The sequence below is a fragment of the Trypanosoma cruzi genome, genomic scaffold (assembly GCF_000209065.1).
Source record: "Trypanosoma cruzi strain CL Brener 1047053517101 genomic scaffold, whole genome shotgun sequence".
Classification (NCBI taxonomy): Eukaryota; Euglenozoa; class Kinetoplastea; order Trypanosomatida; family Trypanosomatidae; genus Trypanosoma; species Trypanosoma cruzi.
The window spans coordinates 128716-141794 of record NW_001849493.1 but is presented as its reverse complement, the minus strand read 5'-3'; the positions used below and the strand labels follow the sequence as shown (position 1 = coordinate 141794).

The following is a 13079-nucleotide window of genomic DNA, read 5'->3' as shown; positions in this document are numbered from 1 at the left end:
GTTTTGACTTTCACTTTTGTTGTTCTGCGTGTATGTTTGATCTTTGGTGTTTCCTATTCTTCATTTTCTTCTTTGTGTTTTTGTGTTGTTGTGTGTTTGTGTGTTTTTTTTGGCTCTTTCTTTTGACGTTGTGATTTGTGTGGCCTCTTTCTTGTGGGCAGCGAGGGGGAAAATATCCACGCGAACGAAAAAATTGGACTAACGGAAATTATTTTGTTTTGCCTCCCCCCCTCCCCCAGGAACACCGGTGTGGGGGGGGGGGGGGGGGGATGAACGAGTGCTTTGTCTCTGCCTTGCAGTTGTGTTCGTGATTTTTTTGTGTCTGCGATGGGGGTGGGGTGGGAGCGTGGCCTCCGTTCAGTCGGTCCTGGTTCTGTCGCCCACCCGCACTCCCTTCGCCAAGGGATATGCGGCGCCCAGTTGTAATAATTTGAGTCGTGGACGGATGATTACTTCTGAAGAAGTCAATTTTTATTATTATTATGTCGTTGATGATGATTACATGGATATATATATATGTTTATGTGCTTTCCCCTTTGAACTGCGCCTTTCATCAGGGCGGTGGAGGACGCACCTTCTCTCTCTCTCTCTCTCTCTCTTGTCCCAGTTGAAGGAAAACGGGGGGAGGAGAAGTAGCGTGGCGGGGAGGGGAGGGGAATAGCAACAAAAATAGATGTACTTGAGACTTCAACGCCTTCTCACTTTGTCGACGGAAGGGCGCATATTTGCCCGTGGCCGCAGCGGCTTCCTCTCGTATCCGATGAATGGTCGAGGGCTACACCTCTCTGGGCCCAGACTGAGCATCGGCTCCGGCTCCGGCTCCTTCTTTGCTGAAACTGGCTTTGAAGAGGAACAACTGCAGCAGCAATGGGCCTCTGATACCGTTAACACAGCCTCTGAAGTATCTAGTGATGAAATGACGCGTCATACACCGACAAGTGGAGGTGAAAAAGGGGCCCTCAATGCGCAGGAGGTGTGTGGATTGACCGCAGCTTCTATTCTGCGCGAAGCCGTACCGTTGACAAGTTCTGAGGACATAAAAGACCTCCTTAAGGGCTGTAAGAACGCAAAGGAGTTACGGCACGTTCTGGACACCGTTTTGTACCGCAACCCCCTTTGTCATGATGTGCTGAACGGTCACGGCTATCGGGTGGCGGTTTTGCAGGCGTTGACTGCCGTGGCGCCCCGCACGCAATGTCTACATGAGTGGTTTGACTGCGTTGATAATTTCCGTCGGCTGGGGTTTGTTTTGACACGCACCTTTGCTGCAGAGGGCTTTACGGTGATCCGCGAATGGCTGTCCCACCACTTCAACTACGAAGGCCGCTCGCCACTACTTGTAACGGAAGGAATTTCCCATATTCGAGAACTCGTGCAATTTTGTAAGGAAGACCGTCTTGTCTTTGATCATGTTCTATACACCCGCATTGTCTTTCTTCTCACGATGATTGTGGGGTTCTTTGACCGGCAAAATATCTATCGCTCGGCCTTCCCGGAAAATTTCACCAAACGTGACGGCGTCGTGGTGGAGTGGGTGATCAGCTGCGAACGATGTGTTGACTTCGATGAGTGTGTCCTCCAATGCGATGCGGTGTTGGAGGAGGTGTTGGAGATGCTTCGTCAGGATATTCCCTCGCGCCCCAACTTCAGTATCATGTATCGGTTGATCGATTACTACTTTGCGACGGATAATGTGGAGAAGATGATTGCTGTGATGGAGGACACGGAGAGCTACGGGATCGACATCGCGGAGAGCAGCACCGCAAAGCTGATGCAGCTTGCCTGTGCACTGAACTATCCAAATGTTCCGGAACTTTTCATGCGATGGAGGGTGTCTTTGCCGCAGTGTGTCCTGGCAACCCCCGACATGAGTCGGCTGATGTTTTACTACTCCCGTTCCGGGGGTGGGCGGCCCTGTCCGTTGTGTAACGAGCCGTACAACCACCGCAACGTTAGTGTCTATGTGTGGCAAAAAACACCGGAGCATCAGCGCAACTGCCAGGCATTGATGGACGCACGACGGCGCAAAGGCGAGCTGGATGAGAACACCACTCTCCCGCAGAATCAGGACTGGAGCGAGATGGCATTTGGCCTGTGGCAGTTGTCGCAGAGCCGAGCCATAGAATGGGGAGCAGTGGAGTGGCGCGGTTTCCTCCTTTGCTGCATGTTTTCTCCCCGTGCCCTCGAGGCAAAGGGGCTTCTTGATAAATTTTTTGACCATACCAAGATGGACGATTTCCTGCGCGCCACGTACGTTCGTCTTTTACGCCACCATGCGCCCGAACTGGTGTTCTCTGCGCTCTCAGATTGGCGCGAGAAGGGCCAGCGCCTCTCTCCAATTGTACTGCAAGAGTCCCTCATGGGGTCCGTGATGATAAATGAAGCGACGGAGCGCCAACGGGCCGTCAAGCACATCTGGAAGGCTCTGCTGGAGAAAGACAGTTATGTCATGCCATTTACGAAGCGCTTGCTGCAACGGCGGCTGGAAGAGTTGCGGGCACGAACGACGGGCGGCATCACAAGCGAGGAGACGGCGTTGTTTTTGGAAATAATTGGTATGCAGCCGCGGCACCTCTCGCTACTCGACATGAAGGACAGCACCTCCGATTTTGTAGTGGGGATTTCGAAGAAAAACTACTACGCCCCCCACACGAGCAGCGCGGGAGCTCGAATTGAATCGGGGCGACAAAGAAGGTGTGCATGAACATTTTTAACATAAATTTTGGTTCGTGATGCTGTGCAAAGACGGTGCGGTGGGGTGTGGAGTAATACCCAGCTTTCTGTACTTGTGTCTGCATATGTGGTGGCGGCGATGGTTGGAATGTGGCGCTGTGGACACGGACCACAGAAAATGTTCTGCGCATTTTTGTTTCTTCGTTTGTTTGTTGTTGTCGTCGTTCTCTTTTTTTTTTTTTTTTTGTTGTGTGTGTGTGTGAATATATTCTTTTTGTTGGTCTGTGTTTCTTAGAGGACCAGCACGTAGTTGACACCATGACGGCTCGCACCAGCAGCCGTAACAACAAGACTGGGAGCACAAGTGCAATGCGAGAGCTGGCTTTGCCGGGGTACACGCACGTGCAGCATATTTGTAGCGGCCCCTCCCACGAGACGCTGGTGGCGCAGTCGGATGACACAAAAGAACTGGTGCTCATTCGTGTTTACGCGCTGGATTATTTGCGCAAGCACCCGTCACTTCGCAGGCGCATTGAACGGAGAGCCCTTGCTTCACGAGTGGCACATCATCCGAACATCGTGAAAGGGTTGCCGGCGTTCGTCTCGGATGTTGACCTCTTTCTTGTGGAGGAGCACTGCGTGGGCGGCGAGCTTCTTATTGCGCTGGACGAATACTACCGAAGCACGGCCGCGCCTTCTGCAAATGACACGGGCCGTCAGCCCGCTCAGCAGCCATTTCGGTGCTTATCTCTGAGTTTTATACGACGCACCATGCAGGATCTCATGAACGGTCTGCATTACCTGCACTCCGTGTGCGGTCTGGTGCATCGAAACATCAAACTTGAGAGTATATTTTTGGACAGCAGCAACCGGGCCAAGTTGGGTCGACTTGACATGTGCGCTGCTATTCCGTCGTTTGAGGTAAAGGACGGAACGCTTCAGTTGTGCTGTGCATCAAAACACTATGCGGCGCCTGAGCTTGTCAAGGGGTGCCCGTACAAGGGGGAGCTGATCGATGTGTGGTCGGCGGGTGTTGTGCTCTTCGTGATGCTGACAGGCCGTTTTCCCTTTGAAGAGGAGGAGGTTGTGGATGGCGGCGATTCGTTGCTGTTTCAACGCATCTGCACCGCGGATGAGGTGCTGCAGATTCACCCCGCCCTAGGAATGGTGCCGGACCCATTGGCTGTCGATTTGGTTCGCAACATGCTTCGCGTGAACCCTGAATGCAGGCTGACGGTCGAGGAGGCGCTGCAGCACCCTTTTCTTTTGACATCATAGATACCGTTTGGATGAAAGGTTGTCGTTTTTTTTTTTTTTCTGATTTTTTCTCTGGCTCTTTTTCTCGGCCAACACTGTGCATGTATATACATGCAAATAGATGTGTGCTGTGTGTTGTGCAAGATATTTTGAGGAAAATGTACGTTTTTTTTTTTATTTTTTTTGTCTATCCTGTCGTTTTTTTCTTTGTTTTGTTTTGTTTTTCCGGCCCTGGTGCTTCCTGTCCCATTGAAGGGGGAAGGAGGGAATTTTCTTTGCCCCTCTCTTTTTTTTTTCTTTTTTTTTATCCCTCTGTGCGAGTGTGTGAGGGGAGTATCGGCTTCTGTGGGCTGCCACACATGCGCCGTGTAGCCAAACACGCAAATGCCGCCATATCGACAATGCGGTGGCTCTGGACCCTTCACGATTTGGCCGCCTGTCCCTCCATCGACGTGTTACGGCTCCACATGTGCCAACGAGCCCAGCAGGAGACGGAGTGGGACCTGGACTTTGCCCTTCTGTCATCATTGAATAAAAGTCACGCACCCAACGAAGTGTTGCGTTGCTGTTGCGCAGCCATTTCGTCAGCAGCACAATCAGTCGAGCGCATTGCTGTGACGGTCACATCTGCGGCCGTTGGAGGAGCGTTGGCCCGCGTGCTCTGCAGTGCACAAGCGGAGTCCCTACGCATCCTTCACCTGACGCTGCATGAAGCGGCGTTCCTGCGGGATTACTTGGCCCTCGCCACATTGCTTCGAAGTACTGCCCATTTCACATCTAACCTGAACTCTCTATGCATCACAATGGTGGCATGTGATATGCAGCACGGACTGCAGTGGAACCAAAAGTCTCTCCGGGCCCTTGCCGCCAACATCCCTTCTTTGACACTTCGAGTATTGTCTTTAGAGTACATCAATTTACAAGGAGCGAACGAAAATGATTTGATGGTGCTCTGCGAAGCTATAGCCCATTGTCATTTACTAACACACCTCTCACTGCGTGGTACACGCGGTCTTCTCCCGCGTGTGCCTCTTCTGCGTGTCGCAGTGGCGCAGATGCGGAGACTGGAGGTCCTGGACCTCAGCTCCACTCTACTTGGTGATGTGGTGATGGAACAGCTTGTGGATACCCTCCGCATGTCCATTGGTGGGTGTTGTCGCTTGCGACAATTGAATCTTTTGGAAACGAATGTTTCGGTGTGGGGTTTACGGCGGTTGCTCCGCGATGTCGGCGAGATGTCCCATGGTGAGACGGCAAAGATCGAGTTATTGAATTTCAGCAGCAACAGTATGGACGATGAGGGCGCGTTTGTCTTGGCGAGTGTCTGCATGCATTGTGGGATGCTCCGTGAGCTCCACCTGCGGCACAATCGACTCACAAAGAAAGGTGCGGCAGATGTCGGCTCGGCGCTCATCGCGGCAGCCTCCTTGCGGTGCCTCAATCTTCACTCGAACCCGCTTTCGGATGAGGGACTTTTTGCCCTCCTGCAGTACGCCAAGTACTGGCCAGAGCTGCGTTCGCTCGATTTCACTCGTTGTCGACTGACGGCACGATGTCTTCCCGCACTTTGCGCCGCGCTGCCTCTCTTTGATAGGCTGGAGGAGATCAGCCTCGATCGGAATGATTTACGGGTGATCGATGCTGGAGATGCGTCAAATACTGAAGATAAAAGGGAAACACCGGAGGGGGATTTGCCGCTCTTTGCGTACGATCCTAAATTTATGCAAAGCGGTAGTCGTGGCGATTGGAAGGTATCCACGTCGTTTGAGCTCGACCGCCGTGACGCAATTGAAGGCCGCCGCAGGTTTAAAGGAACCGAGTCGTTCCAAACACCTCTTTCGTCACGTGAATCGATTGGGGGCGTGGTGCCATTTGAGCAGCTAGGCTTGGCGCTGTCAGGTTGTCGTGAACTGGGCCGCCTCTCGCTTTCCAGCTGCTCTTTGACGGATGATTGTTTCTTGGCGATGGCTGGGGCGCTTGTGGTCCGCCGCCTGACGCACCTTGACCTGAGCGCCAACCCCCTCTTTACTCGAATGGAAAGCCTGGAGGCGCTTGCGAAATTACTTCGTCGTGCATCCGCGTCGATGCAGAAACTTGATCTCTCATGCACGGGTTTGGGAAGCGTCGGTGCGTCGCTGCTCGTGGATGGTTCCCCAACGGATGACACTAATGGGGATGCAGACGAGGCAGTCTCAGCCCTGCGCTCGTTAACGGCGTTGACAGAGCTAAGATTTTCCAGCTGCCGTATCGGCGCGGAGGGGTTTGAGGCAATTGCGGATGCCTTTCCCGCTATGACTCTCCTGGAACGAGTGTTTCTGGATGGCAACGCCGTCCAAAAGTTGGATGTCATCCTCTATTTGCTCAGTGCATTGGAGGCGCTGCCCTCGCTGCGTTTTGTTGGGCTGTACGGCTCTGTCCCACCCCACCTCGCGGCCACCGTTGGGGCTTCACGTGAGTACGCCGCCCTGCAGAGCAAAGGGGTCGTGGTTCACTTGTAGTAGCATGTCTTGTGGGTGTTGGGCGGGCAATTTGTTGCAGACGTTTGCGAATGAATGAATGGAAAGGAGGGGATGCGGTGGTGTACCGTGAGATTCAGGGGAGAAAGAAGTTTTGTCCGGTGCCACCTTTTCCCTCCATCTCTCTGCTTCTCATGTCATTTTTGTTGACGTTTCTGTCTGTGAATGAGGTTGTTGTTTTTTTTTTTCTTTATCTTTTTTGTTGTTTTTTCTGTGCCAATTTTATTGATTGTTTATGGATGGCGCAGCCGGTGTTCCTGTCACTTTTTTTGTGTGTGTGCGTGTGTGTGTATTACACGCCTTGGGTTATGAAGGGACCCAAGAAGAGATACCGCGGGGACGGGGACGATCATCAAAGTTACCACCACCACCAACAACAACAACAACAGCCTCGTGTGCGATATGCCGATCTTGCACCCGAAGTGAAACTACAGAGGCGCCGCGAGGAACGACAGGTGAAGAAGGAGATGGAGCGTACCCTGTCGTACTTCAAGTCGGTTCAGAGAGCGTTAGAGGAACAGGCATCTGGAGCCGGGGATGCGAGTACGTTGGCCTCAATTGTGGATGGCTTTTTTGTGGAGCTTATAAAACTTCTTAAAGCCGATTCTACTTTGCATCTCTTGAGGAATGGCCTCGTATGCCGTGTTATTGAGTCCGCATTGGCAAATTCTCTTCTTCTTCAGAGTAAGTCGCTTCTTTATGTTCTATTAGGGCACGTGTTTGACACCGTAACCTCCCCTACGGCAAGTTACACGATGGAGACACTTTTGGCGAGCCTGGCACAGGCGCTCAGTGCATTGGCTGATGACGAGGTGGAATCCTTTGAGGCGGAAATGACGGATGGCGGGCCAGGCGTTCACGCTGGAAGTGGTGTGCCGAGTGCTGCCACCCTCATCACGTACGTCGTGGAGGAATTATCTGAGCGGGCGGAGGAAATTATTTTGCATGAGGTTGCCGCCCGTGCGGTGCGGTCCATCGTGTTGGTGCTCGGCGGCTTCACAATTCGCGGGGCTCCACCGCTAGAACATGTGGTGAAATTCACGCAGCCACTAGGTGCGTTGGGCATTGCCCTGATGAAAGGATTGGAAGCCACGTTTAGGGAACATAACTCCCGGCACGCTGCACATGTGTGGCTCAACATCGCCAACACACCAACCGCCAGTTTCATTCTGCAAAGCCTTCTTCGCGTGTGTGAAGCGGGCACTGAAGTCGACGTTGCCGTCCGTCAACGTCTGGAATCCATACATGACGATGATAGAGTTGCATTGCTGCGGCATCTTCTGATGGATCCGATGGGCTGTCACATTTTTCAGGCGTACATTAAAGTGCCAGCACCGTTGGAACTGTTGGAGGCGTGCGATGTTCTTTCAAACCGCAGGGCAAGGGCCGCAGCGGAACTCACATCCGCAAAGGGGCGAAGGCTTCAAGAAATTCTGCGCGAAACGGCAGATAATGTGACGGATGAGGAAGAGCGTGTGGTGGCCCTCCGAGCGCAGGAGAAAACATGCTGGGACAAGGCTCTTGATGTTGTGATGGAGGTGCTTGAGGATATTTTTGATCCTGCAGCGGAGCAAATGAACCCGGTGCACTACGTGCTGCAGGATCTCGTGCTCTTTGCCCCAACGGCGGTGCACCTGGAATGTCTCTGGGAGCGATTGTTAAAACCACGGATACGGATGTTTGTCTCGTTACCGGCACTAATGCATGTGCTTGCGGCATTTGCGCGAAAGTGCGCCTTTTCTGGTTCACTTGGGCCGAGAGACGGTGGCAACGATGGCAATAATTACAACGACATCGCCGTGGCCGGGGCGGTGGAAAGCAGCAGTGATGCACTGCCAAAGGACATTGACCAACTGCTGCGCACGGATATGGCGCGAGGGGTGCGTTACTTTACGGTTTCCGTCAATTTTCAGGAGACAGTAATCACAACTCTCTGTTCTGCGATCAATGAGGAGTGTAAGAAGGGCGCCGCACAATTCCTTCTTGTTGACGGGAACGCGCATGAAAAAGGCGCTGAGTTGGCCCGCTACATTCTCCATTTCCACCCACCGGCATCGGCGATGTTCGTCCACGCGATGGACAAACTCTCCCTCAAAGACATGGAGTTCCTCATTCGACACGGGAAGGGAAGTCTCGTTGTGCAACAGTATTTACGCGCAGCGGCGGTTGTCCAGACATTGCCGCATGCACAGGGAAATAAAGGGGAAGAGAAGAAAATGGATAAAACGGGGCCGATGCGTTTTCTGCGTCGGATTGCGTTGCTGCTGCACGATTTGGTGGGCGACACGTACGCGGCGTATGTAGTGGAGGTGCTCTACGAGGTGGGGTCGCTGGAGGTGAAGGAGGAACTTGTGAAGCTCCTGGTGCCCATTTACTCCAGTCTGCAGCACGGCCATGGAAAGGCATCTAAAGTGGAAGACCGTGATGAAAGTAGGGAAGGTGAGGAAGATGGAAATGCCACGGCCGCGAATCGCCCGCAGATGCGGGATTTTATTGCACGTAAGGTCATGACGAAGTGTTGCGTGGAGTTGTACATGCACAGACCAGATGACTGGACCAAACTTGCCCGCCGTCAGTGCCAAGTAATGCGACTATTGCAGCGCATGTCCGCTGTTTCATCCTAACTTTTAAGACCCGCGTGGGACAGGGAGAGAGAAAACGAAAAGGATAGGCCTTATGCGTGTGTGTGTGTTTTTTTTGTTCTCTCCCTCTTTTTTTTTCTTTTTCTTTTTTGTTGGGACCACTTAGCTAAAATGATCCATAAACGAAGCGGTGTCTTAATTGTTCTACATGAGTTGATAAAGATTTAGCATGGCGAGCACGAGTTTTATCTACGGCGTGGTCTGCATTTGTGCATCGTGTGTCTTTTCGTTTCTTCTTGAATTTTTCTGCTGTTCTTGTCGCTGGATTCCTCTTTTTTTTTGTTGTTGTTGTTGTTCTCTTTAGCAGCTGTATTTGTTGTTGTGGTGGTGGTGGTGTTGGTTCTATTGTCTTGGGTACACAAGATGGCCAATTCGCGGAAGGAGCTTCGCGCAGTGCAGGACCGGCTGGAGTACGTGGAGCGCCGCGAAAAGGAGCGCGAGCAGGATCTGTACGAGCAGCTGAAGAGCATGCAGCTTGAGCTCTCACAGATGCGGGGGAACTTCACCAGCGCGGAAAATGAGTGCCGCCAAGAGATGTCACGCCTGCAGCGGGAGTGGCAGAAGGCAACGGCGGCCGCGAAGGAAGCGCAGAAGAAGGCAGAGAATATTTGGCGCGATTTGATACTGGAGGAGAGGGAGCGGCTTGTGACGGAGCATCAGCAGCGGGAGCGGGAGCGATTTGATTCCCTCCATCACTTGGTGGAATCACTCGCCGATGAGTTGGCTCGACTGTCGGATATAGTGGCGGCGACCCGCACAGGGAACAGCCAGCTGTCGTCGCATGTCGAGCAGGAGTTAGAGCGGCACCGGTCGTGGTTGAAACGGCATAAGAGAGAAGAGTCTGAATTTTTAAATCTTTTTGAAGAGACATGTACGCAACTGCAGGATGCACTTCGTCATGAGCGGCGGGCACGCGAGGAAAGTATGAACCGCATTGAGAAGTTGTTGACGCGCCGTGGTGTTGATTCTGCCACCGCCCCCGTCTCGAACTTCCACCGATTTTAGATGCTGTAGAGTAGATGGTTTTACCGTGAAGAGTGTTACTTTCAATTGCTTTTCTCCTGCTGCTGCTGCTGCTACTGACAGTGGCAGTGGGAGTGTATGTATGTGGGGGGAATTTGTTTTTGTTATTTTGCTCCCGTCTCTGTGAGCGGTGCAAGGCGCTGCTGAGGAGAAGGGGGCGCACATGTTGCATGCACCCCTCGTGTGCCGTTTCTTATCCCGCCTTGTGTGTGTCTGTTTGTGTGTGTTGTGCAAGGAAAAGGTAGAAGCCGCCAACAGCGAAGAAAAACAAAAGGAATTTTATTTTTTTTTTTTTTTTGGCCCGTGTGTGTTTGTGCACTTCTCATGGGGGGAAAAACGAACTTGTGCGAGCTGTACCGCACGTACTGCGCGGAGGAGGGTTGCCGCGTGAACTCGGCAGTCCTGCAGTACATTGAGAGCCGTGGGGCGATGTGCCCGCTGGAGAAGCTCGAGTTGGGCAGCAATTATCTCGGGGCTCGCGGACTGCGCCCCATCATACGGCTTGTGGAGTACTCCCAGACCCTCACTTCCCTCGTTCTTGACGGCAACGGGGCGGACAATGAGACGGTTGACCGGCTCTGCGAGGTTCTTGAGAAGCACCTGAGCATAGAGTACCTGAGTCTGCGCAAGAACCCCATCACAGTGACGGGAGGGAAACGTCTGCTGGCGCTTGTGAAGCAAAATCCGCGCATCGTCGGCGTTGACCTTCAAGACACCGATGTCTTTGATGCACTCATCTACAAGATTACAAAAGTCACGGAGTCCAACCATGGACGAGGAATGCGAGAGAGACCGCAGCTGACCGCGACAGAGCTGGACGGAACGCAAATGTCCCGTGGACATATCGGGACTGCAGCGACGCGGCCCTCGGCGGAGAGGCCAACCCTAAGCACATTGCCCGCCATCTCACGGGATGCGACTGGGAAGGAGGCGCTCTCAAAAGTCATCGGGCCGCTGCCGCACCGGTCAAGCGTCGCACCGGTGATCACGAAGATAAGAACGCGGCCGCTGGAGCCTGCGCTCGCCTCGAAGGAGTGCGGACGATTGCCGGATTTGCAGCGGCAGGAATTACAGCGACGCTACAAGGAGAAGGCGATCCTGTCTCGCGAGATCAACAGCAGCCAGGCGAGTAGGGCGGCGGACCGTGCGCGGGAGGAGTTGATGTTGTTGGAAAAAACCGCGAAGAGCTCTTCGTCCCGCAAGAAGTGTGGAGCGAAGACGACTACGGCGGTCTCCCTGCCGGAAAACACGAAGAACCGGAAATCACCTCTATCCCATCACGCACAGACCACCGATTTTACCGAAATGGCGAGTCCAAAGATCAATGTGGATGCGTCTTTATTGCCACAACAGCAGAAGGATAAGGATAGCGGCATGCAGGGTCCAGAGGAATTGGATGCCGCAGCGAGCATTTCCAACTCTACAGGTGAGATAATTGTGAAAAGGAAAAGTGGCGATAACAACGAGCCCGGTGCAGACGCAACCCCTCATCCGGACGCTGATGCACGTGTTGTGGCACCAGCCGAGCAAACGGATGCTGAGGATGCGGTCGCGAAAAAAAAAACAGAATCAGAATTGGTTGCGACAAACAATTCGGACGACCTTCCACTGGATATTTTGCGGGACACGCCTCAGTGGATGATGCTTGACAGCAACGAGCAGTTTCAGCGTCTCTTCGACAGTGGCTGCCGCGCCTATGTGAGACATGACTTTGATGAGGCGTATACGACGTGGAATGAGGCGATGAACATTGCGGCAAGTAAAAAGAATCGGGAGTGGATGGCAGTTCTTTCAAGCAACCTGAAGCGTCTGAGTTACGAGATTTTGGTGCGCGAGGGGGTGGAAGAGCTCGAGCAGGACCATCTTGAGGAGGCAGATCTTATTTTTCAGCGTGCCCAGGAGGTGGCGCAGGAGGCACGCAACGCCAAGTGGGAAGCCGATATGTACAAGGCACGGAAAGATGTGCAGCACGCTGTCTTTCAGCGCTGTCATGAGGCGGCGTTGAAGGTGTTCGAGCGGGCACAGCAGGTGCATGAGCACAAACTGACCGAGGACGATTACTTTGTTGTTCCCGGTACGGACGTGATGGTGCAACACACAGAGACTTACGTGAATGTGTGGCCTCGTATGCTGCTCGTGAAGGAGGCTGTGGAAATGTGGGCGGCGTCGCGGCGTGTGACCCAGCGCATTGGCGGCACAGAAAGTCGTGTCCTACAGAATGTTGTTAATGAGGCACTTGACACGGTCGCGTGTTTTCTCGCAAAGCGGTGCTTTGACACGGAGGACACGCAGTCGTTGAGCTGGATGCGCACCTCCCTCTACAGCTACCATGAGTGCGTCATGCTGAGTTCACTGTGGACAGACATGGCCTCCTGTGACGTGTTCGCGGAGCACCACAAACTCTTTGCAGCCCTTGCAGCCGCGCAAATTGGGAACTTTTACCTCGCAACCAACCAACTCAGCGAGGCACAGGCGCAGTTTGACACGCTTGAATGGCTTGCGGGGGAGCTCGACGATCCGCTCCTGCGTGCGGCCGGACACACATTCAGTGCCATTGTCAATTGGCAACGTTCACGATACGCCGCGGCAGAACCCCTGTTGCGCGCAGCAGTGCTAGAATGGGGCGCACTTCGTGATGCATCTTCGTCGCAGCGCAAGAAAGAAAACGGGGGTGACGACACCGCCGACAGCAATGAGGACAAAACTTGCGGCTCGAAACTGCTTGCGTCTGTGCCGACGGATTATTTCTCCATCATGGAGTCTGTTAGCTTCAAGTACCTCGTCTCCAGTATTGCAAGCACGTACCGTTACAGTGAGGCACTGGAGGTACTGGAGCACAGCCTTGTGTGCAAGTACCGCGACCTCTTGTTTGACAAGATGCGGGTAAACTTTGGCGCCCAGCCGACTTTGGAGCACATTGTGGCGACATCGTCGCTGATTCGATCGCCGTTTATTTATCAGGTGGCGA

The 13079-nt window shown here is 53.3% G+C and overlaps 6 protein-coding genes across 6 annotated transcripts, besides 8 other annotated features; all 6 read left to right on the top strand.

Annotated features, from left to right (window-relative positions):
* Nucleotides 1-13079: part of a sequence feature (heterozygous, Esmeraldo-like haplotype) that runs on past the window's edge.
* Nucleotides 577-599: a microsatellite.
* On the top strand, nt 674-2704 carry Tc00.1047053506493.60 (hypothetical protein, conserved; the record flags this gene model as incomplete). Its single annotated transcript, XM_807575.1, has 1 exon — nt 674-2704. The coding sequence occupies one exon, from the start codon at nt 674-676 to the stop codon at nt 2702-2704; it is 2031 nt and encodes a 676-aa protein (XP_812668.1).
* Nucleotides 2864-2922: a sequence feature (A-rich).
* Nucleotides 2992-3951, top strand: Tc00.1047053506493.50 (serine/threonine protein kinase, putative; the record flags this gene model as incomplete). Its single annotated transcript, XM_807574.1, has 1 exon — nt 2992-3951. One exon carries the CDS (start codon nt 2992-2994, stop codon nt 3949-3951), a length of 960 nt encoding a protein of 319 aa, XP_812667.1.
* Nucleotides 4096-4155: a sequence feature (A-rich).
* On the top strand, nt 4290-6428 carry Tc00.1047053506493.40 (hypothetical protein, conserved; the record flags this gene model as incomplete). Its single annotated transcript, XM_807573.1, has 1 exon — nt 4290-6428. One exon carries the CDS (start codon nt 4290-4292, stop codon nt 6426-6428), a length of 2139 nt encoding a protein of 712 aa, XP_812666.1.
* Nucleotides 6618-6659: a sequence feature (A-rich).
* On the top strand, nt 6755-9070 carry Tc00.1047053506493.30 (hypothetical protein, conserved; the record flags this gene model as incomplete). Its single annotated transcript, XM_807572.1, has 1 exon — nt 6755-9070. The coding sequence occupies one exon, from the start codon at nt 6755-6757 to the stop codon at nt 9068-9070; it is 2316 nt and encodes a 771-aa protein (XP_812665.1).
* Nucleotides 9138-9182: a sequence feature (A-rich).
* Nucleotides 9336-9437: a microsatellite.
* Nucleotides 9452-10093, top strand: Tc00.1047053506493.20 (uncharacterized protein; the record flags this gene model as incomplete). Its single annotated transcript, XM_807571.1, has 1 exon — nt 9452-10093. The coding sequence occupies one exon, from the start codon at nt 9452-9454 to the stop codon at nt 10091-10093; it is 642 nt and encodes a 213-aa protein (XP_812664.1).
* Nucleotides 10387-10409: a sequence feature (AT_rich).
* Tc00.1047053506493.9 (hypothetical protein, conserved) lies at nt 10436-13079 on the top strand (the record flags this gene model as incomplete). Its single annotated transcript, XM_807581.1, has 1 exon — nt 10436-13079. A coding segment is annotated over one exon (2644 nt), but the record flags the coding sequence as incomplete, so codon positions are not given.